This window comes from Rhinatrema bivittatum, chromosome 3 (genome assembly GCF_901001135.1).
Source record: "Rhinatrema bivittatum chromosome 3, aRhiBiv1.1, whole genome shotgun sequence".
NCBI classification, from domain to species: Eukaryota; Metazoa; Chordata; class Amphibia; order Gymnophiona; family Rhinatrematidae; genus Rhinatrema; species Rhinatrema bivittatum.
Window position 1 is genome coordinate 587,281,545 of NC_042617.1, and position 22,672 is coordinate 587,304,216.

Genomic DNA, 22,672 nt, shown 5'->3' on the forward strand with positions numbered 1-22,672 from the left:
GCACTACTGTCAATTAAAATGAGGTAAAATAAAGCTTGAAAAGCTATGTACAATAAAATACATTTTAAACAGAGTTGATTTAAAAAAAAAAAAAAAAGAGAAACTGGTTTCAAAACCATTGCCTCCATGTGTTCTTGTGTGGCGATTACAACAAAGTAGAACGTACGCCAGACCCAATTAGCTTAGCATCGGCTAATTGCGCTATCCGGACAGGCAGTGAATCTGACCGCCACAGGAAAATATACAGGTGATAAGGCCCCTTCTGGGCAGCCTCATGCTGAGTTCCAAAGTTTTGAATGGTGACAGAAAAATACTTCCCCCTTGCAGTGGCAGGTACAGCTCTCTGCTAACTTTCAGAAGGTACAGGTAGGGTTTCACTTCTTGCCCATGAAAAGCGATGTGCATTCTTAGGAGCATCGGGATGGATGACGTTATCTGCTCCTTACAAAGAAATGCCACCCACGGCGTGGGCTCTTATCCTCTTCATTTCTGATTGTTCTTCCCCTCCCTGGCAATCCTCTTGGTCACGCCGCTGAAATACTTTTCCCGAAACGAGTCGTGACCCTTGTATGGCATGTACTGACAGTCCAATAGATGAGCGTTCTGATCCTGCTCCTGTGTGTGACAAAAACAAAAAAGAATTTCCAGAAAATAATAATTTTTCCCTCAAACCTCTTAAGGTTTTATTCCAGTCAACATACATATACGTCAAATGCCGTGCAAGTAATTCCAGGACTATCGTGCACTCGTCACTGGCATCCTCGTGGGCTCCATCTTCCAAATACGTTCAGTTGACAAATTAACACAGACATACAAGCCCGGAATAAATCCTGCTCAAGTCAAAGTGGATCAGGATAAATACATTTGCAAACCAGAAACCTGCGAGCTTACATAATGTGATATGTGCAACTGTCTATTTCAGTAAATACAGAAGCACAAAGTAATGCACTCAACGTATTACTGGTGTTCTAGTTAATGCAGTGCACATTTCACAGTATTCAGTAGCAGGGAAAGCTGAAAGCAGTAAGGAACTAAAGAATCACAGTATCACAAGACCATAAGTAACTTATATTCACAATTCAATAGCTGACATTCGTTTTAAATACTGTATGCATGGATAAAGTAAGTAAATTTTGTCAACTACACAGTCCATCATACATATCCACACGTATACAGCCTACCACATACAAGCAGAAATCTCTGCCTCATGCATACAGACACCCACATGTCCAGCCTTCTATCACACAAACTCTCATGCACAGCCTCCATTCGTCATACACACACACTCTTTGGTTCATGCACACAGACACCCACATGTCCAGTCTTCTATCACACAAACTCTCATGCACAGCCTCCATTCGTCATACACACACACTCTTTGGTTCATGCACACAGACACCCTCATGTCCAGTCTTCTATCACACTAACTCTCATGCACAGCCTCCATTCGTCATACACACACACTCTTTGGTTCAAGCACACAGACACCCACATGTCCAGTCTTCTATCACACATACTCTCATGCACAGCCTCCATTCGTCATACACACACACTCTTTGGTTCATGCACACAGACACCCACATGTCCAGTCTTCTATCACACAAACTCTCATGCACAGCCTCCATTCGTCATACACACACACTCTTTGGTTCATGCACACAGACACCCACATGTCCAGCCTTCTATCACACAAACTCTCATGCACAGCCTCCATTCGTCATACACACACACTCTTTGGTTCATGCACACAGACACCCACATGTCCAGTCTTCTATCACACAAACTCTCATGCACAGCCTCCATTCGTCATACACACACACTCTTTGGTTCATGCACACAGACACCCACATGTCCAGCCTTCTATCACGCAAACTCTCATGCACAGCCTCCATTCGTCATACACACACACTCTTTGGTTCATGCACACAGACACACACATGTCCAGTCTTCTATCACACAAACTCTCATGCACAGCCTCCATTCGTCATACACACACACTCTTTGGTTCATGCACACAGACACCCACATGTCCAGTCTTCTATCACACAAACTCTCATGCACAGCCTCCATTCGTCATACACACACACTCTTTGGTTCAAGCACACAGACACCCACATGTCCAGTCTTCTATCACACAAACTCTCATGCACAGCCTCCATTCGTCATACACACACACTCTTTGGTTCATGCACACAGACACCCACATGTCCAGTCTTCTATCACGCAAACTCTCATGCACAGCCTCCATTCGTCATACACACACACTCTTTGGTTCATGCACACAGAAACCCACATGTCCAGTCTTCTATCACACTAACTCTCATGCACAGCCTCCATTCGTCATACACACACACTCTTTGGTTCATGCACACAGACACCCACATGTCCAGTCTTCTATCACACATACTCTCATGCACAGCCTCCATTCGTCATACACACACACTCTTTGGTTCATGATGCATACAGACACCCACATGTCCAGCCTTCTATCACACAAACTCTCATGCACAGCCTCCATTCGTCATACACACACACTCTTTGGTTCATGCACACAGACACCCACATGTCCAGCCTTCTATCACACAAACTCTCATGCACAGCCTCCATTCATCATACACACACACTCTTTGGTTCATGCATACAGACACCCACATGTCCAGCCTTCTATCACACAAACTCTCATGCACAGCCTCCATTCGTCATACACACACACTCTTTGGTTCATGATGCATACAGACACCCACATGTCCAGCCTTCTATCACACAAACTCTCATGCACAGCCTCCATTCGTCATACACACACACTCTTTGGTTCATGCACACAGACACCCACATGTCCAGTCTTCTATCACACAAACTCTCATGCACAGCCTCCATTCGTCATACACACACACTCTTTGGTTCATGCATACAGACACCCACATGTCCAGCCTTCTATCACACAAACTCTCATGCACAGCCTCCATTCGTCATACACACACACTCTTTGGTTCATGCACACAGACACCCACATGTCCAGTCTTCTATCACACATACTCTCATGCACAGCCTCCATTCGTCATACACACACACTCTTTGGTTCATGCACACAGACACCCACATGTCCAGCCTTCTATCACACAAACTCTCATGCACAGCCTCCATTCATCATACACACACACTCTTTGGTTCATGCACACAGACACCCACATGTCCAGCCTTCTATCACACAAACTCTCATGCACAGCCTCCATTCATCATACACACACACTCTTTGGTTCATGATGCATACAGACACCCACATGTCCAGTCTTCTATCACACAAACTCTCATGCACAGCCTCCATTCGTCATACACACACACTCTTTGGTTCATGCATACAGACACCCACATGTCCAGCCTTCTATCACACAAACTCTCATGCACAGCCTCCATTCGTCATACACACACACTCTTTGGTTCATGCATACAGACACCCACATGTCCAGTCTTCTATCACACAAACTCTCATGCACAGCCTCCATTCGTCATACACACACACTCTTTGGTTCATGCATACAGACACCCACATGTCCAGTCTTCTATCACACAAACTCTCATGCACAGCCTCCATTCGTCATACACACACACTCTTTGGTTCATGCATACAGACACCCACATGTCCAGCCTTCTATCACACAAACTCTCATGCACAGCCTCCATTCGTCATACACACAAACTCTTTGGTTCAAGCACACAGACACCCACATGTCCAGTCTTCTATCACGCATACTCTCATGCACAGCCTCCATTCGTCATACACACACACTCTTTGGTTTTTTTAACTATGGTGTCATATGCCCACAGACCTATACTGCCCATCTCGCACGACCACAAAACTACATCTATGCACAGCCTCCTTCTAACAAAAATTAACTCCTTATTTAATTAGGAAATAATATTCATGTGGTACATAGCCTTATGGCTTAATATGGAGGGGAAGAGCCAGGAAGACAGTTCCGGCACTTCCTTTCAGGCTTAAGTAGCAGAGCAGCAGTCTGCTCTCTAGTACCTCCCTTCTAGCAGCTGCAGGGAAGAGGAGGGGCTGAGACTGCAGCACACAGAGAAAAGAACATCCATTCCGCTCCCTAAACCAGCCCCTCCCCTCCTCGTTCTCCTCCCCCACCTCTCCCTGTATTGTAGGGAATAGAAGGGGAGAGGCTGAGCCTGCAGCTTACAGAGAAAAGAACATCCATTCTGCTCCCTAAACCAGCCCCTCCCTCCACCTCTCTTCCTGTGTTGCAGGGAATAGAAGGGGAGGGGCTGAGCCTGCAGCTTACAGAGAAAAGAACATCCATTCTGCTCCCTAAACTAGCCCCTCCCTCCACCTCTCTTCCTGTGTTGCAGGGAATAGAAGGGGAGGGGCTGAGCCTGCAGCTTACAGAGCAAAAGAACATCCACTTTGCTCCCTAAGGCAACCCCTCCCTCCTCATTCTCCTCTCCCCACCTCTCTTCCTATATTGCAGGGAATAGAAGGGGAGGGGCTGAGCCTGCAGGAGTCAGAGAAAAAAACATCCACTCTGCTCCCTAAGGCAGCCCCTCCCTCCTCGTTCTCCTCCCCCCAACTCTCTTCCCGTATTGCAGGGAATAGAAGGGGAGGGGCTGAGCCTGCAGCACACAGAGAAAAGAACATCCACTCCGCTCCCTAAGCCAGCCCCTCCCCTCCTCGTTCTCCTCCCCCACCTCTCCCTGTATTGTAGGGAATAGAAGGGGAGGGGCTGAGCCTGCAGCTTACAGAGAAAAGAACATCCATTCTGCTCCCTAAACCAGCCCCTCCCTCCACCTCTCTTCCTGTGTTGCAGGGAATAGAAGGGGAGGGGCAGAGCCTGCAGCTTACAGAGAAAAGAACATCCATTCTGCTCCCTAAACCAGCCCCTCCCTCCACCTCTCTTCCTGTGTTGCAGGGAATAGAAGGGGAGGGGCTGAGCCTGCAGCTTACAGAGCAAAAGAACATCCACTTTGCTCCCTAAGGCAACCCCTCCCCTCCTCATTCTCCTCTCCCCACCTCTCTTCCTATATTGCAGGGAATAGAAGGGGAGGGGCTGAGCCTGCAGGAGTCAGAGAAAAAGAGCATCCACTCTGCTCCCTAAGCCTGCTCCTCCCCTCCTCATTCTCCTCTCCCCACCTCTCTTCCTATATTGCAGGGAATAGAAGGGGAGGGGCTGAGCCTGCAGGAGTCAGGAGAAAAAGAGCATCCCCTCTGCTCCCTAAGCCTGCTCCTCCCCTCCTCATTCTCCTCTCCTCACCTCTCTTCCTGTATTGCAGGGAAGAGAAGGGGAGGGGCTGAGCCTGCAGGAATCAGAGAAAAAAACATCCACTCTGCTCCCTAAACCAGCCCCTCCCTCCTCATTCTCCTCCCCCCAGCTCTCTTCCTGTATTGCAGGGAATGGAAGGGGAGGGGCTGAGCCTGCAGGAGTCAGAGAAAAAAACATCCGCTCTGCTCCCTAAGGCAACCCCTCCATCCTCATTCTCCTCCCCCCACCTCTCTTCCTGTATTGCAGGGAATAGAAGGGGAGGGGATGATACTGAAGCAGACAATGAATGGCAAAGACCAGATTCAAAAAAGGTTTGAATTAGCCCAAGTTTGAAACTTGTGAGCAGTGGTTCCCTCTGTCAAGTTTTCAGCCCTGGCCTTGGTGAATGCCATTGCTGCTCACAACTTTCAAACTTGTGCTAATTCAACCCCTTTTTTTGTGTCCATTACTGCGGGCTTAATTCCTGGCAGAAGAATCCAGAAGAGCCTTCCTCCTCCTGAGGAAGCGGAGCAGAGCCGAGCCGGCAGCGTCTATCAGTTCTGCCTCCCCTGAAGAAACAGACCTGCAGGGATTACTCATGAGAAGAACAGTGTTGTACCCTGAGACAAGGGGGAGCCACACGCCTTTAAGTTGTGTTCAATTTCCCAGCAAAACTCAGGACGACAAAAAAAATAAATAAATAAAAGGCATGGGAGTGAATCCCTGTCAGCCCCACTACTTCTGCCACTTCTTGCTTATCACACCATCACCCCGGGTCCTGCCGCCTCGACCGCCGCTGCCCACACTTGTGAGGGCGAAAGGGCCGAGAGTGTGAATGAGAGGATCTGGGGGGCGGCGAGTGCAGGGATCGGAGGGAGGGGAAGGAGAGTGAGTGATGGGATGAGGGACAGGAAAACAGCCAGCGAAGGGATCGGAGAGGCTGTGGATTTGTATGGGGGAGAGGGGGGGAGAGTGAGTCAGGGGATGTGAGCGAGGGGAATCAGATGGACTGTGAGTTACAAGTGAGGAGAAAGAAGTGGGCAGGAGCCTGTGAGTGAAGAGATCGGAGGAGAGGGAGAAAGAGTGAAGAAGGGGAGGAGATAGGATTCAGTGTGGTGGGGGGAAGGAGAGAGAAGAGAATGAGTAAGGAAATCTGCCTTCCACCTTCGGGTAGGCAAAGAGCAGGCCACGCATTTGAATTCCAGGGCCCACAGCCCTGGCCGTGAAGATCTGAGGACAGCGGAAGAAAACGCAGACCACTCTACTCCTGCCCCCTAAAGCCGAGGTGAGCAGCTGATCCTGGCTGCATTTACTGGCCAAGGAGGAGAGGGTGATCTTCCAAGGAGAAGGGGGGGCTTGAGGGTCACCAGGCATAGGGGGTTAGACTTAGTGGCTTTAGGACCACTGTGGGGAAAGCGGGGACACAAGGTTCATTGGGGAATTTATGGCGGGGATGGAGGATCAGCTTCACCAGGACAGAGAAAGCCCCATTCTCTCTCTGCCTTCTTCTCCTTACCCCAGTGATCCTGCATCCCCAACCCTCAGCTATCCTTTGCTGACCAGTGTCCACCCAATAAAGAGATATAAAAGACAAAATAATCACCTAATACCTACTAACAGTAGTAAAAATAAAATGTGTATGAAAAAATATTTTCAGCAATAACATTCAAAAATGTTTTCTGCTTGCAGGTGAAATTAATAAAGAACACATTTTTGTTAAAATAGAAATAAAGAAGGGATGACCATAATGCCGTAAAAACCAGTGATAAGTGCCATTATTTTCACAGCAAGAATTAAAGTTACCCAAGACAGATCCTCACCAAAACAAAATAAAAAGGCCATAAAATATAAACAGAAATGTGTCAACAAAAACCGAAACACAAGCCTGACTATATTATGCAGCACAACAATGGAAAAACAGAAAACATCATTCCTCACAAAACATCAAGCAATGAAATCAAGACATAAAACACTCATAATATTAAATTCATACTAATAAAAAAAATAAATGTTAAAACAGCCGACAAACATCCATTTTAAAAAACATGTAAATTTTCCAACACACCAATAAAAATATTTCAAAACAGCAAAAACATCAAACTCCATCCAATAATTAAAATAAAAAGGATTTTAAAAATTCCTGCTCTCCATACCTGGGATCTTTTGATTTCCAGTCACCCTTAGATTATCATGGATTGGGGGAGGGCAGGCAACACAAACTATCTTCTATCTCTCTCTCTCACACACACACACAATAACACATTCATTCTCTCACACACTCCCTCTCTCATATACATGCCTGTGCTTTCACACACACGCTTTCTCCCTCCCTCACAAACACATTGTGTGTGTGTGTGCCAGTGAGTGCTTATATGTGATACATAGGTTTTCATAGGCACACAGGCTCGCACAGTCACACACACAAGCTGGCTCCCAATCTCTCTCTCTCTCTCAGGAATCACACACAATCAGGTTCCCAATCTCTCTTTTTCACTCTTACAAGCACACACACACAGGTTCTCACACAAGTAGGCTCCCAATCTCTCTCTCTCTCTCTCAGGAATACACCCAAGCAGGTTCGCAATCTCTTTTTTTCAAGCTCACACACACAGGCTTTTCACACAAGCAAGCTCCCAATCTCTCTCTCTCTCACTGGCTCCCACACAAGCAGGCTCCCAATCTCTCTCTCAGGAATCACACACAATCAGGTTCCCAATCTCTCTTTTTCTCTCTTACAAGCACACACACACAGGTTCTCACACAAGTAGGCTCCCAATCTCTCTCTCTCTCAGGAATACACCCAAGCAGGTTCGCAATCTCTTTTTTTCAAGCTCACACACACAGGCTTTTCACACAAGCAAGCTCCCAATCTCTCTCTCTCACTGGCTCCCACACAAGCAGGCTCTCAATCTCTCTTTCTCTCACACACACCAAGCAGGCTCTCAATCTCTCTCTCACACACACAAGCAGGCTCTCAATCTCTCTTTCTCTCACACACACCAAGCAGGCTCTCAATCTCTCTCTCTCACACACAAGCAGGCTCTCAATCTCTCTCTCACACACAAGCAGGCTCTCAATCTCTCTCTCTCACACACACAAGCAGGCTCTCAATCTCTCTTTCTCTCTCACACACACACACACACAAGCAGGCTACCAATCTCTCTCTTTCTCTCATAGGCACACTCACAAATTAGCTCCTAATCTCGCTCACACAATTGTGCCTCTGCTTATTCTTCAGCCTCATGGACCTGGGCTTCAGTGACAACAGCATCTGCATCTCTGGCTTTTTTATTTATTTATTTAGGCCCTGCTGGCGGCCTTCAGCGGGATCTCTTTTATTTTCCTATTTTGGTCCCGCTGGCCTCAGCTTCGGTGGCAGTCTACAGCAGGACCTCTCATTTTTTTCATTTTGGCCCCGCCGGCCTGGGCTCTGGCAGGAGCCTTCAACAAGATGTGTCTTTTTGGTTTTTTTTTTCATTTCAGCCCCATGAGCCTGGGCTCACGCGGTGGCTTGCAGTCACATGTTTTTTTTAATATACTTCATCTTCAGTGGCGGCCCGCAGCCAGGTCCTGTTGTCTTTCACTTGTTCCACCGCAGCTGTGCACATCCGTAGGAAACGTTGTGCACAGACGCGCAGCTTAGGGGAAACACTGCTTTCCACCAGCGAGGCTGTGCTGCACGTGCAGTGTGTGCCTATTCGAAGGCAGGCTGCTGCGGTGGGAAGACGACATTGGCTGACGGATTATCACAAGCAAGGTGGGCTGCTTGTGAAGGATCAAAGGTTACCAGCCGCAGTGCCACATTACCATGTGAGAAAGGAGGGGCTAAGGGAGACCCCCGTGGCACACAGTAGGGATCTTGCTGCGGCAACACCGGTTGAGAAGCTCTGCTCTAGGGGCTTTAATTTCCCAACTAAACTGAAAAGGAAGATTTGGAAGCAGAAATATATCAGTATATTTCTGTGGCTGGCCAAGGAGAACCCATCCAAGAAAGATGACATTAAGGAGGATAATGAAAAAGATAGAAATCATAATCTAAAGAATATAAATAAATGGATATTAATGTTTTATAATCTGGCAACTGTCATTCTTCACTATGACAATACCTCGGTATGATTATAAGGCTCCATAGAACATGTGGCTGAATTATGATAAATTAATTCATATGAAGAATGGCTAGAGACAGTTTCTGAGTTTAAACAGGAAAGATACAGATGCATGACTGAATCAGATCACTCCCTCTAATGCCTTTAACAATTCAAGAGAGCAATTTTGCCCATTCCTACAGGCCGATACAGTAAAAACGTGGGAGAGCGGGCTAGCGCCCGCTCTCCCAGCATGCGCACAGGCCACTCTCCTGTGCACGCGATACCGTGTTTTAATTTATTTTAATTAGAGCCGGCAGTAAAAAGAGGCGCTAGGGACGCTATTAGGTTCGGGGGGGTTGGATGCACGTTTTGGACACGCTATTACCACTTACTGAATAAGGGGTAAAGCTAGCGCGTCCAAAACGTGCATCCAATCGGCCCGAATTTTCCTGCTGGCGAACAACATAACTGGATAAGTCAGAGGCAGTGCGGGGCATTTCGGGGCAGAGCAAAGTTAGATGGATAACTTGGCTGGATAATGCTATCTCTGGATAACTTTAGGGCTGCCCTCTGAGGGCAGCCCTCAGTTTAGCCAGATACATTGAATCGAGGTAACGGAGTTAAACTCAGTATATTTTGGAGTAGTAAGACTCCCCCTGGCTAAATATTGACCTCCTACAAATTCAAGGAAGTGTGTCCTATTTGTAAAACTAATCATCCTGCATCAAGGTGCCCAAAACAAAATACAGAAAGGCAATGCCATAAAGAAGGAAAACTACTTAGGTAAAGTAAAATACCCAGTAATCATTTCAAAACATAGAAAAAGAGGTGTTTCATTATTTAAAAAGAGAGATACGGCTGTCATTCTGCATGTTCTAGACTGGATTTTGGGGTTCCTTCCCTATGGATAACAGGCTAACAAATCTCCATCTACCTTGTAATTCAGAACCAGTAAGAAGATTAGCAAGGAGACAGAAATACCTGCCGTACCTGAATGGGAACTGCTTTGAAAGGCTGAATATAAATTAATTCAATAAATAACAGTTCCACATACCTGTGGATCCTTTATGAAAGATACCAAAAATAAAATGGGAAAATGCTGGCTCATCCATTATTTAGCTCAGTGAATGATTTTGTTTGGATCCTAGACTATGCTTAGTTCATTTTTTTGAGGACCTCTGTGCAGGGGGCAGTGGTGGCGGTGGCAAAGGCAGAATTCGATCAGTCTTCGGATTAATTTTGGCGCATGCCAATGATTTTAGACCACTGAAATTTACACCTGAAGTTAGGGTAATGTTTCAATAAGTGCATGCCAGCAAGTTATCCAAGCTCCTATGAATACCTCAAAATGTTTAGCACATTATTAAACTGGATAAGGAAGCAGATAACTGGGATGGCATCATCATGTGCTACTTGGATGACTTTCTATTCATAGGCATGAGGCCTTCCCAAGCATGTGTAGATTTGACACATTCAAATGGCTAGCGAACGAATTTGACAAGTCTGAAAAAAGAGCACCACCAGGTCCTAAATGTCAATAACTCAATAATAAAAGGAACCCATGTCACACTATTAAACCATCTAAATCAAATTATTTTAGTGAGATTTTAAACCGCATCAGCAAGCCTTAACGATGTGTTCTGAACAAACAGAACCGTTGGGTCTTTTAATCATTTGCGGCAAGGTCCTTATAACCAGTGAAAGCTTGAAATTGCTGTCAAAAGTAGTCTATCCCCATTTAAACAGTTATTGACAACAGCCGGTGTTTCGCTACAAGGCGCATAGCTTCTTCAGGGGTGAGTACAACCGGTAGAACACAAATACTGTAAATGCGATAGAAATAAAACTTAGCACAATAGAGATTGGAAAACTTCCACTTAGCTGATTGCAGATGGACGAGAAACCTTCTGATCCGGATGCCGAATCTCGAAATAGAACTTCATGAGAAGCGGGACAGAGACCAAATGAAACCAGTTTCTGAATTTAAATAGCCCGCGCTGACAGCACTTTCAAGCTTTCGCTGGATATAAGGACCTTGCCGCAAATGATTAAAAGACCCAACGGTTCTGTTTGTTCAGAACACATCGTTAAGGCTTGCTGATGCGGTTTAAAATCTCACTAAAATAATTTGATTTAGATGGTTTAATCGTGTGACATGGGTTCCTTTTATTTTTGAGTTATTGACATTTAGGACCCTGGTTGTGCTCTTTTTTCAGACTTGTCAAATTCGTTCGCTAGCCATTTGAATGTGTCCCAACTTCAGATTGGCAGCCCTGGTGCTGCCTTGGAGGAAGAAGGTCTCATGATTGGAGGCATCAACCGGATGCAGCAGGAAAGGATCCTGTAGCAAGGACCTGCTCTCCAGGTGATGCATTGTCCTTTCGCACCGAGGATATCTCCCCAAGGCCTACTGCCCAGGAGGGAAGGGTTAGGTCGGCCGTCATAGTTGGTGATTCGATTATTAGGAATGTAGATAGCTGGGTGGCTGGTGGGCGTGAGGATCGCCTGGTAACATGCCTACCTGGTGCGAAGGTGGCGGACCTCACGTGTCACCTAGATAGGATTTTAGACAGTGATGGGGAGGAGCCGGCTGTCGTGGTACACGTGGGCACCTACGACATAGGAAAATGTGGGAGGGAGGTTCTGGAAGCCAAATTTAGGCTCTTAGGTAGAAAGCTTAAATCCAGAACCTCCAGGGTAGCATTCTCTGAAATGCTCCCTGTTCCATGCGCAGGTCACCAGAGGCAGGCAGAGCTCCGGAGTCTCAATGCATGGATGAGACAATGGTGCAAGGAAGAGGGATTCAGTTTTGTTAGGAACTGGGGAACATTTTGGGGAAAGGGGAGTCTCTTCCGAAGGGATGGGCTCCACCTTAACCAGGGTGGAACCAGACTGCTGGCACTAACCTTTAAAAAGGAGATAGAGCTGCTTTTAAACTAGAACAAAGGGGAAAGCCGACAGTCGCTCAGCAGCGAATGTTTCGGACAGAGGTTTCTTCAAAGGATATTAATGATACATTAGAATTAGGGCATCCCGACAGTGAGGTTCCAATAATAAGAAAAGCCTGTAACTAAAAACTCACCTGAGCTAAAAAATTCTAACTTATCCCTATCAATTAAAAAGCAGAATGAAAATACAAACAAAAAACAAACTTTGAAATGTTTGTATGCTAATGCCAGAAGCCTAAGAAGTAAGATGAAAGAATTAGAATGTATAGCAGTGAATGATGACATAGACTTAATTGGCATCTCAGAGACATGGTGGAATGAGGACAACCAATGGGACAGTGCTATACGGGGGTACAAATTATATCGCAATGACAGAGAGGAGCACCTGGGAGGCGGTGTGGCGCTTTATGTCCAGGATGGCATAGAATCCAACAGGATAAACATCCTGCATGAGACTAAATGCAAAATTGAATCTTTATGGGTAGAAATCCCTTGTGTGTTGGGGAAGATTATAGTGATAGGAGTATACTGCCATCCACCTGGTCAAGATGGTGAGACGGACAGTAAAATGCTAAGAGAAATTAGGGAAGCTAACCAAATTGGTAGTGCGGTAATAATGGGAGACTTTAATTACCCCAATATTGACTGGGTAAATGTATCATCGGGACACGCTAAAGAGATAACGTTCCTGGATGGAATAAATGATAGCTTTATGGAACAATTGGTTCAGGAACCGACGAGAGAGGGAGCAATTTTAGATCTAATTCTCAATGGAGCACAGGATGTGGTGAGAAAGGTAACGGTAGTGGGGCTGCTTGGCAATAGTGATCATAATATGATCAAATTTGAATTAATGACTGGAAGAGGAACAGTATGCAAATCCACGGCTCTCGTGCTAAACTTTCAAAAGGGAAACTGATAAAATGAGAAAAATTGTTAGAAAAAAACTGAAAGGAGCAGCTACAAAAGTAAAAAGTGTTCAAGAAGCGTGGTCATTGTTATAAAATACCATTCTAGAAGCACAGTCCAGATGTATTCCACACATTAAGAAAGATAGAAAGAAGGCAAAACAATTACCAACATGGTTAAAAGGGGAGGTGAAAAAAGCTATTTTAGCCAAAAGATCTTCATTCAAAAATTGGAAGAAGGATCCAACAGAAGAAAATAGGATAAAGCATAAACGTTGGCAAGTTAATTGTAAGACATTGATAAGACAGGCTAAGAGAGAATTTGAAAAGAAGTTGGCCGTAGAGGCAAAAACTCACAGTAAAAACTTTTTAAAATATATCCGAAGCAGAAAGCCTGTGAGGGAGTCAGTTGACCATTAGATGATTGAGGGGTTACAGGGGCACTTAGAGAAGATAAGGCCATCGCGGAAAGATTAAATGATTTCGTTGCTTCAGTGTTTACTAAAGAGGATGGGGTAGATTTTCAAACAGGGCGCCCTCGCGTACTTTTGTAGGCGCATCAGGCACAAACAAAAGTACGCTGGATTTTAGTAGATACGCGCGGAGCCGCGCGTATCTGCTAAAATCCTGGATCGGCGCGCAGCCTACCTCCATTCCCTCCGAGGCCGCTCCGAAATCAGAGCGGCCTCGGAGGGAATTCGCTAACGCCCTCCCCTCACCTTCCCCTCCCATCCTCTACCTAACCCACCCCCCCCGGCCCTGTCTAAACCCCCCCCTACCTTTGTTGGGGGATTTACGCGTCCCAGAAGGAGAAGTAAATCCCCGCGCGCCAGCAGGCCGCTGGTGCCCCTAGACGCAACCCGGGGGCAGTTCCGGAGGGCACGGCCACGCCCCCAGACCGCCCCGGGCCGAAACCACGCCCCCGGGCCCGCCCCCGAAATGCGGCGTCCCGCCCCGAAAACGGCGCGCCGCTCGGCCCCGCCCCCGACATGCCCCCCTCGGAAAACCCCGGGACTTACGAGAGTCCCAGGGCTCTGCGCGCGCCGGCAGGCCTATGTAAAATAGGCGCACCGGTGAGCAAGCCCTGCTCGCGTAAATCCGGGTGGATTTACGCGAGCAGGGCTCTTAAAATCCGCCCCGATATTGGGAAGGTACCCGTACTGGAGAAGGTTTTCATGGGTAATGATTCAGATGGACTGAATCAAATCACGGTGAACCTAGATGATGTGGTAGACCTGATTGACAAACTGAAGAGTAGTAAATCACCTGGACCGGATGGTATACACCCCAGAGTTCTGAAGGAACTAAAAAATGAAATTTCAGACCTATTAGTAAAAATTTTTAACCTATCATTAAAATCATCCATTGTACCTGAAGACTGGAGGATAGCAAATGTAACCCCAATATTTAAAAAGGGCTCCAGGAGCGATCCGGGAAACTACAGACTGGTTAGACCGACTTCAGTGCCAGGAAAAATAATGGAAAGTGTTCTAAACATCAAAATCACAGAACATATAGAAAGACATGGTTTAATGGAACAAAATCAGCATGGCTTTACCCAAGGCAAGTCTTGCCTCACAAATCTGCTTCACTTTTTTGAAGGAGTTAATAAACATGTGGATAAAGGTGAACCGGTAGATATACTATACTTGGATTTTCAGAAGGCATTTGACAAAATTCCTCATGAGAGGCTTCTAGGAAAAGTAAAAAGTCATGGGATAGGTGGCGATGTCCTTTCGTGGATTGCAAACTGGCTAAAAGACAGGAAACAAAGAGTAAGATTAAATGTTCAATTTTCTCAGTGGAAGGGAGTGGGCAGTGGAGTGCCTCAGGGATCTGTATTGGGACCCTTACTTTTCAATATATTTATAAATGATCTGGAAAGAAATACAACGAGCGAGAATCAAATTTGCAAATGATACAAAATTGTTCAGAGTAGTTAAATCACAAGCAGATTGTGATAAATTGCAGGAAGACCTTGTGAGACTGGAAAATTGGGCATCAAAATGGCAGATGAAATTTAATGTGGATAAGTGCAAGGTGATGCATATAGGGAAAAATAATCCATGCTATAGTTACACACTGTTAGGTTCCATATTAGGTGCTACAACCCAAGAAAGAGATCTAGGCGTCATAGTCGATAACACATTGAAATCATCAGTTCAGTCTGCTGCGGCAGTCAAAAAAGCAAACAGAATGTTGGGAATTATTAGAAAGGGAATGGTGAATAAAACGGAAAATGTCATAATGCCTCTGTATCGCTCCATGGTGAGAACGCACCTTGAATACTGTGTACAATTCTGGTCGCCGCATCTCAAAAAAGATATAATTGCGATGGAGAAGGTACAGAGAAGGGCTACCAAAATGATAAGGGGAATGGAACAGCTTCCCTATGAGTAAAGACTAAAGAGGTTAGGACTTTTCAGCTTGGAGAAGAGACGGCTGAGGGGGGATATGATAGAGGTGTTTAAAATCATGAGAGGTCTAGAACGGGTAGATGTGAATCAGTTATTTACTCTTTCGGATAATAGAAAGACTAGGGGCACTCCATGAAATTAGCATGTGGCACATTTAAAATTAATTGGAGAAAGTTCTTTTTTACTCAACGCACAATTAAACACTGGAATTTGTTGCCAGAGGATGTGGTTAGTGCAGTTAGTATAGCTGTGTTTAAAAAAGGATTGGATAAGTTCTTGGAGGAGAAGTCCATTACCTGCTATTAATTAAGTTGACTTAGAAAATAGCCACTGCTATTACTAGCAACGGTAACATGGAATAGACTTAGTTTTTGGGTACTTGCCAGGTTCTTATTGCCTGGATTGGCCACTGTTGGAAACAGGATGCTGGGCTTGATGGACCCTTGGTGTGACCAAGTATGGCATGTTCTTATGTTCTAAGGGTTTGACCAGGAATGCAGTCATAGGTTAGTCCTATTGCTACAGTGCACAACCTGTTGTGTTTGCCACGAGTGAAACAAACACACACAGACCCACCAACACAGTATACAGCATGTGGAAGAATAGAGCCCTCCACTGTAAAAGCACGCTGACAAGTACACATATAGTGGTATTCCATCCTACAGATAGCGTCCCACCTACAAACCCATTCGCCATGCTTGTGGGTAGAATCCCCACAGCACAGCAAGGACCAAGCACTACCTGTTAGACTCACTGGCTGTGTGTTGCCAAAAAGCAATCACAGAGTGTGCGATGACGCCTTCCTCACCAGTGCTCCCTAGCACTTTGTGGTGCAGAACTGAAGAGGAGGTGGATACCTTGATGCGACAATGGCAGAACCCTGGCATGGATGAGTACTGCACAGACAGGAAGAATGCCATCTGCCATCACCCGAGTTGCTTGGAGCAGATATCTTGTCATATCCATCTGTGCATTCTGCGCTCCACTGTCAAACTAACTCCCAGTGGAGTGAATAAGAGCAGTGTAGCAACAGCATCCCAAGTACCACTGGGGTTCTGGCTATGGCATGGTGGTGGGTGGCATTCTATGGTGTTGCCCCCTCCAATACCTGATAATGCTCCAAGAGGCTGGACACAGCCCTTGAAATTGCATTGGGAATGGTTCACAGTTTCCCTCACAGAATGGGAGCAGTGAATTTCATGGCGACTGATGGTGCTCATGGTGTTCTGTGGTCATGTCCTGTGGCAGCCATGTCTACTGATGCCTGCCGTGGTGATGGCGACCGAAGGGCCAATAGCTCACCAATGATGAATCACATCAAGGGCACCAAACGATGGTGCATACAGGGCTTCGACGGCGCTTGACCATGTCTTGATTAGTTTGATGATATATAGTGCCATTCCCGGTGTCACAGGCACCCGTGGACATCGACAGATGCCCCAGTGCCAAAAGGTATTGGTGGACTGATGGCACCTAAGAATGCCAAAGGCGCCCACAGGCAGAGGCTCTGCAGTCCCAACACAAACATGCCACGTCTCATCATTGCCCAAAAAATCCGATGACTACCAGAGTCATCGGCAGTTCCCCATGACTCACCTATCCGTCTGAGGGCGTCAATGCTGCGAGCTCGATGGCGTCCCTCGTCAGCGGCTATGCCTCCCAATCCCAGCGGCTCAGGCCCCTGAGATCATCAGTACCCATGGTGTCCGATAGCCATAGGCCAGTGATGGGATAAGCAGGATGCCACTCAGTCTACGTCCGGCGATTAAAATCTCCAACCATCAACACTTCTCCCTTCATTACCATCTTTTGGATGTCTTTGACCAGATCACTAGTTCTTCCGTTTCAGTAAACCACTCCAGTAAAAATGGATGTACCATCATCTTTTTTTAGGATGGCCCATAATGCTTCTTCTCTACCCCATCTTCCTCGCAGTTCAGTTTCTTGGATATCATTTTTGACGTAAAAAGCTACTCCTCCCCCTTTTCTGTCCTATCTGTCCTTCCATAACAAGTTATAGCCCTATATGGCTGTATCCCAATCATGAGAATCTGTGAACCACGTCTCCATAACAGCAACAATGTCCACCTCCACCATTAGGGCCTGCAGGTCTGGGATTTTATTGCCCAAGCTATGAGCATTAGTAGTCATAGCTTTCCAATTTTTTCCCTTGTTTTGTTGCACTTCCTAGACACCTTTTCTGCTTTTTTTGAGCTGATTGATTTTGTTATTTTCTCCTCCCAATTCCTGTATTGCTTGGGGGTGCCATGTTAATTTCATTGGCCATCTCCTGCCACCCACATTCTTTAGTTTAAATGTCTGTTAATATATGATCTGAATTTCTCACTTTGCATCCTCCTTCCTGTTACAAACATGTAGGCCATCCTTAGCATATAGGCTTTTACTGCTCCATACATGACCCCAGCCTCCAAAGTATCCAAAACTACTTTCTGTACACCAGATTTTCAGCTAGGAATTGAAATTATCTATATGGCATAGCTTATTTCCTTTTCCATAAACAGGTAGTACTTCTGAAAAGGCAATATTCTTTACAGTGTGAGAGAGAGTACACCTCCATGCTGTGCTCAAGCAAAAAATGACTGAGGAGGCTCATAAGGCAACACCTGTGTGGCAGCTCCTGCATATGCTCAGTAGAGCTCACAGCTCTACTAGCTTGGAGAGACAAGTCCTTTTGGTACTTCTGGATGACATCACCCACACGTAATAGCTAATTCAGCCTGTTTATCAATGGAAAAAGGTGTAAACTTCTGATTCCTTAAACAAATGAATTTGGATCACAAGTTATTTGTTAATATCAGATAAACTAACACTGGGGGAGTGTACGAGAGATTTACCTCCAGCTGGAGGAATTAGCTAGAAGGACTGCTAAAAAACCCCGTTCAGATGTGGCAGGTATTCACATGGAGTGTCCCAAGCCCCGCCCCTGGTGAGGTCATCTGAACACGACTCTAGAGCGGTTAAAGCCCAGGAGGCTGCAGTGGGTTTTGGGGAGTGCACTAGAGAGATTGACCTCCCGCTAGAGGAATCAGCCAGAGGCACTGCTAAAAATCCCTGTTCAGCTGTGGCAGGTATGCAGATGGAGCGTCTCGAGCGCCGCCTATGGTGAGGTCATCTGACTGCGATTCTAGAGCGGTTAAAGCCCAGGAGGCTGCAGAGCGCAAGGGCACATCCCTTGTCATGTTCATCACGTTTGTGGATTAGCTCCGTTTGGAAGTTCCATGGGCAGGAAAAGGAAAATTAAGGTATTAACCTCAGTGTCAACTTCAACGATAAGAGGACCCTTGGACACACACCTTATATGAAGGGTGAGTCATACTACCCAGAATTCCACACTGGATGCTTCTTTTTCTTCAGGGTCTATTCAGAGTCCAGGCCTACACTCATCACCTCACACTCAGGGGTCTATCAAAGATAATCTGCCAAATGTTTTAAATTTGTCATCCCCAGTAGTGGATATTCCCCAACACGACAAGAAGCAAATGGGTGATGTAACAGTAGCTTGTGGAGAGCCTGGAAGTCCCCCAATAGTAGGTCCATCTATGTCAGAATGTTCTAAATTAGAGATTTCTGACTTTAAGAACGTATGGAGGGCAGTCACTAACATAGAGAAACGTTTAACACAATCTATGGCTCAATTTGGGACTTTTACCACTGAAACTAAGAACACTCTTCAGGACTATGGAGTTTGTTTACACAATTTAGAAATTAATTCTTCTTCTGTAACCTCTCAAATTGCCTCATTACAGTCAGTGAACACTTCTTTTATTAATGACAGCCTGGCAGTGCAAAATGAGATGAGAAGTAAGAATCTTTGTCTCTTAAATTTTCCTGTCACTAAGTTGTTATCCGCAACAGAATTATTTAGAAAATATTTAGGAGAAGTGCTGCAAATTTCTTCAAGTAAAGATATGTTAATTTCTAAGATATATTATATTCCTATGTAGAGAATTAGTCCTGTGGGTCAGGAAGAAGAATTAGATGTGATACAAGGAAACAGTCCTAACTTGACCTTTTTGGAGGCATCAATTGATGATATTCCTACTAGTGCTACTCTTTTAGTAACCGTTTGTAGTGAACAAGATAAGAATTTAGTCCTACAAAAATACTTAAAAAATAAGGATATTCTTTTTTGTGGTGAAAAAATTCAGATATTCCCTGATGTTGCTAAAAGTACCCAATTGAGGAGAAAGCAATTCTTGATATTAAAAGCTAGAGTTTTATCCTTAGGAGCGTTATTTTTCCTTAAATTTCCATGTAAGTGTTGATTTACAAATTTATTTTTTATGACCCCTCATCTTGAGATTTTTCTTTTAGACAAAGAATCTTTAACTTGACTACCTTTCGAGGTTTACATGGTATATAAAAAATTGATGTCTCTCATATTAGTTTTCTCTTTCTTCAAGAAATGATTTCCTGGGTAAGTATTCCCCTAATTAGTCATTATGGGGACTTTAACCAGAGTGTAATTGTTGATATTAATTATCTATATCTGTATTGTATGGAATTTTTTCTTTGTTAACCTTGTTTTTGCTTATGATATTATTAATGTAAATGTTAATAATTCAATAAAGTATTAATTGAAAAAAAAAAAGATAAAACTATCACTGTAGCCATTCCCCTACAGGTGCTAAAATCTTAGGGAGCCATAGACAAGGGAGAGTGAAATGAGAAACTGATATGCAACAAACAGGCGAAAACAGGCCCGGATTTCAGCATAGGCAACTGTCTAGTGCACCAGATTTTAAAGTCACCACACACCTGGGCTAAAAAAGGAACCTGCTCCCGCTTGCTTTAGGATTTTGCCTCATGGGTCGCACAAGTGTAGAAAAGATGGGAGGCCAAATAAATTCCTGAGATTTGAAATGAGCACTAAATGCAACGCCAGTGAAAACGAATGAAATCCACTCACCAATAAGTTCTACTCCGATGAAATATACGTTGACGTGATAATGTGCTCCTCATAATAAAAATGAATGCATAACTCCTCCAATATTATCTTTTTTTTTTTTTACTGCAACTCTTAATGTCATTCCTAACTTAATAATTTTTAAAACGTGAGCGAGGTGAGGAAGGATACGGACAGATGTCTCTCCCCACTGCTTTTATTGCATCCTATTCTTGACATATGTACAGGGAAAGCAGAGGGGTGGCAGCAGGGAGGCACAGACTGGCCTGTCTGCTGCGCTTGTTGTTCCCACAGCTGTGGTAGTCAGGCACAGTCTGTGCCCACAGCCTTCAGGAAACGAGGGGACATAACACTCCCATGTACATCTGAATGCATTTTACTCAGTACATTTCAAAGCCAATTAACATTACATGGAATAAAGATACTGAAAACAAACTGAATGGCTTGCACACACAATTTGACCATGAAATACTGAATTCTTTTACTCATTTTAACTAGATACAGCACCTCAGGCTGTTTCCTTAGCTTTTTCTTTTTGTCCTTCTTATGTATAAAAGTCTAACTGGAATATTAGATGTTAAGTAGCAGAATCAATAAAATGGCTAATGCATTTCCTCTCAAAATAAACTATTAAAACTACTAGTTTTTCCTTTCAACAATGGTTAAAAATAGACTACAAGGCTGTTCATTAGCTTAGGTTCTAAACCACAGACGTAGCTTATATATAGACACATTGGGCAGAAGACTAAGCATATAGCGAGTCTTTATAGCACCAAGCAGAAAATTTACAGCACAATTAAAACGAGAGTCAACAAGAAATCCCTTACATCATCTGTGAGATGCAAAATAAGTGCCCTGTTGAGAAAAGTTTTGCCTATGCAGGAGGGTTCATCAATCTAGAAGAGGGATACACAACTGCAGTTCACAAATAGGTCTGGGATTCAGGGTTATCATGCTGGGCAAATAAGCCTGTTCCTTGAAACCAAAATGCAGCGCATGAATATGAAGATTGAAGGAGGCCTTTCCAGTTTGTGTCATGTGCTGTTTTTGTTTTATATATTTTATTTGTATTGGTCTGCTTTAGTGCACATTAATTGTGCTTAATTATGATGTCTTTTATATAGTTATCCGTTCAGTATGATAAACTTGTTATAAGTAGACTAGAAATGCTTTAAATAAATAAATATTGAAAGTTGCTATTTTGAAAACCTGACTGCTTTGTGGTGCTGCAGGACTGAAGCTTCACTCTAGTCTAGCATGCCCGCCATATGATACATATTCACTAACCATGCCAAATCTGGGCACAAGGGGCAATTCCAGCCTTCAAGGCCACATACCAGTGGGATTTTCAGCATAACCATGGAGATACATTTTAAAAATGTATCTCCATGGTTACATTTATTTAAAGTTCAAGGTTCTTATTGAAAATATTGTTTTTTACGTTACGTTATGCTTTACACTCTTTGTTATTTGTAAACCGGGTTGATGTGATGCCTGTCATGAAACTCGGTATAACAAAAACAATAAATAAATAAATAAATAAATAAATAAAAACTTTTTACGTGGATAAACGGATAAACCCATATTAAAAACGCCCTTTGAAAATTGCTTCCCCTCCCTCTTACTGCAGGTAAAAGTGAAAGTACACGCAGGGCTTTCATTCTGAAATCCACGTAGCTACTTTCGCATCTGCACCTGTTGTAAAGTGCATATGTACATAATACACTCTCCCCCCTCTCTGGCAACATTTTCAAAGAGAAACTCCATCAAGCCTCTCCCTTTGAAAATTAGCTTGCAGGCCCGTGGGTACAATGTGTCCACTGGCAAAAGCTGCCCCACATATGTAAATCAACCTGTTTCCTAGTCAAAACAAATGTAAACATATATCCCACAAGCGTTCATCGTGGACATACAGAAAAACAGATTAAATGCTTTATCCCCTTGATGGAAACCATAGGAAATAAAATCTTCCATTTCGTTTATGAATCCAGGTTTAAGCCGCTCCTTTAATGTGGAGTCATTTTTTTAATAACTGGAAAATGATTTATTTTTTTTCCCTACATTGCTGGTATTAACCTTGAGCTATTTATGATCCTTTTCATCGACAGCCGTTTGCAAGGAATTTGCTGAGC

The 22,672-nt window shown here is 44.5% G+C and overlaps 1 protein-coding gene across 5 annotated transcripts in view; it reads right to left on the reverse strand.

Annotated features, from left to right (window-relative positions):
• The window catches only part of TRMT11 (tRNA methyltransferase 11 homolog), a 157,719-nt gene that overhangs the window by 803 nt on the left and 134,244 nt on the right, over positions 1 to 22,672 (reverse strand). For all 5 annotated transcript variants that reach the window (XM_029596683.1, XM_029596682.1, XM_029596684.1 and 2 more), the window contains one exon: positions 1 to 615. This exon is cut by the window's left edge and continues 803 nt beyond it. In XM_029596683.1, coding sequence (XP_029452543.1) covers positions 484 to 615 — 132 coding nt within the window. In that variant the 3' untranslated portion in view covers positions 1 to 483. The remainder of the gene's footprint in view (positions 616 to 22,672) is intronic.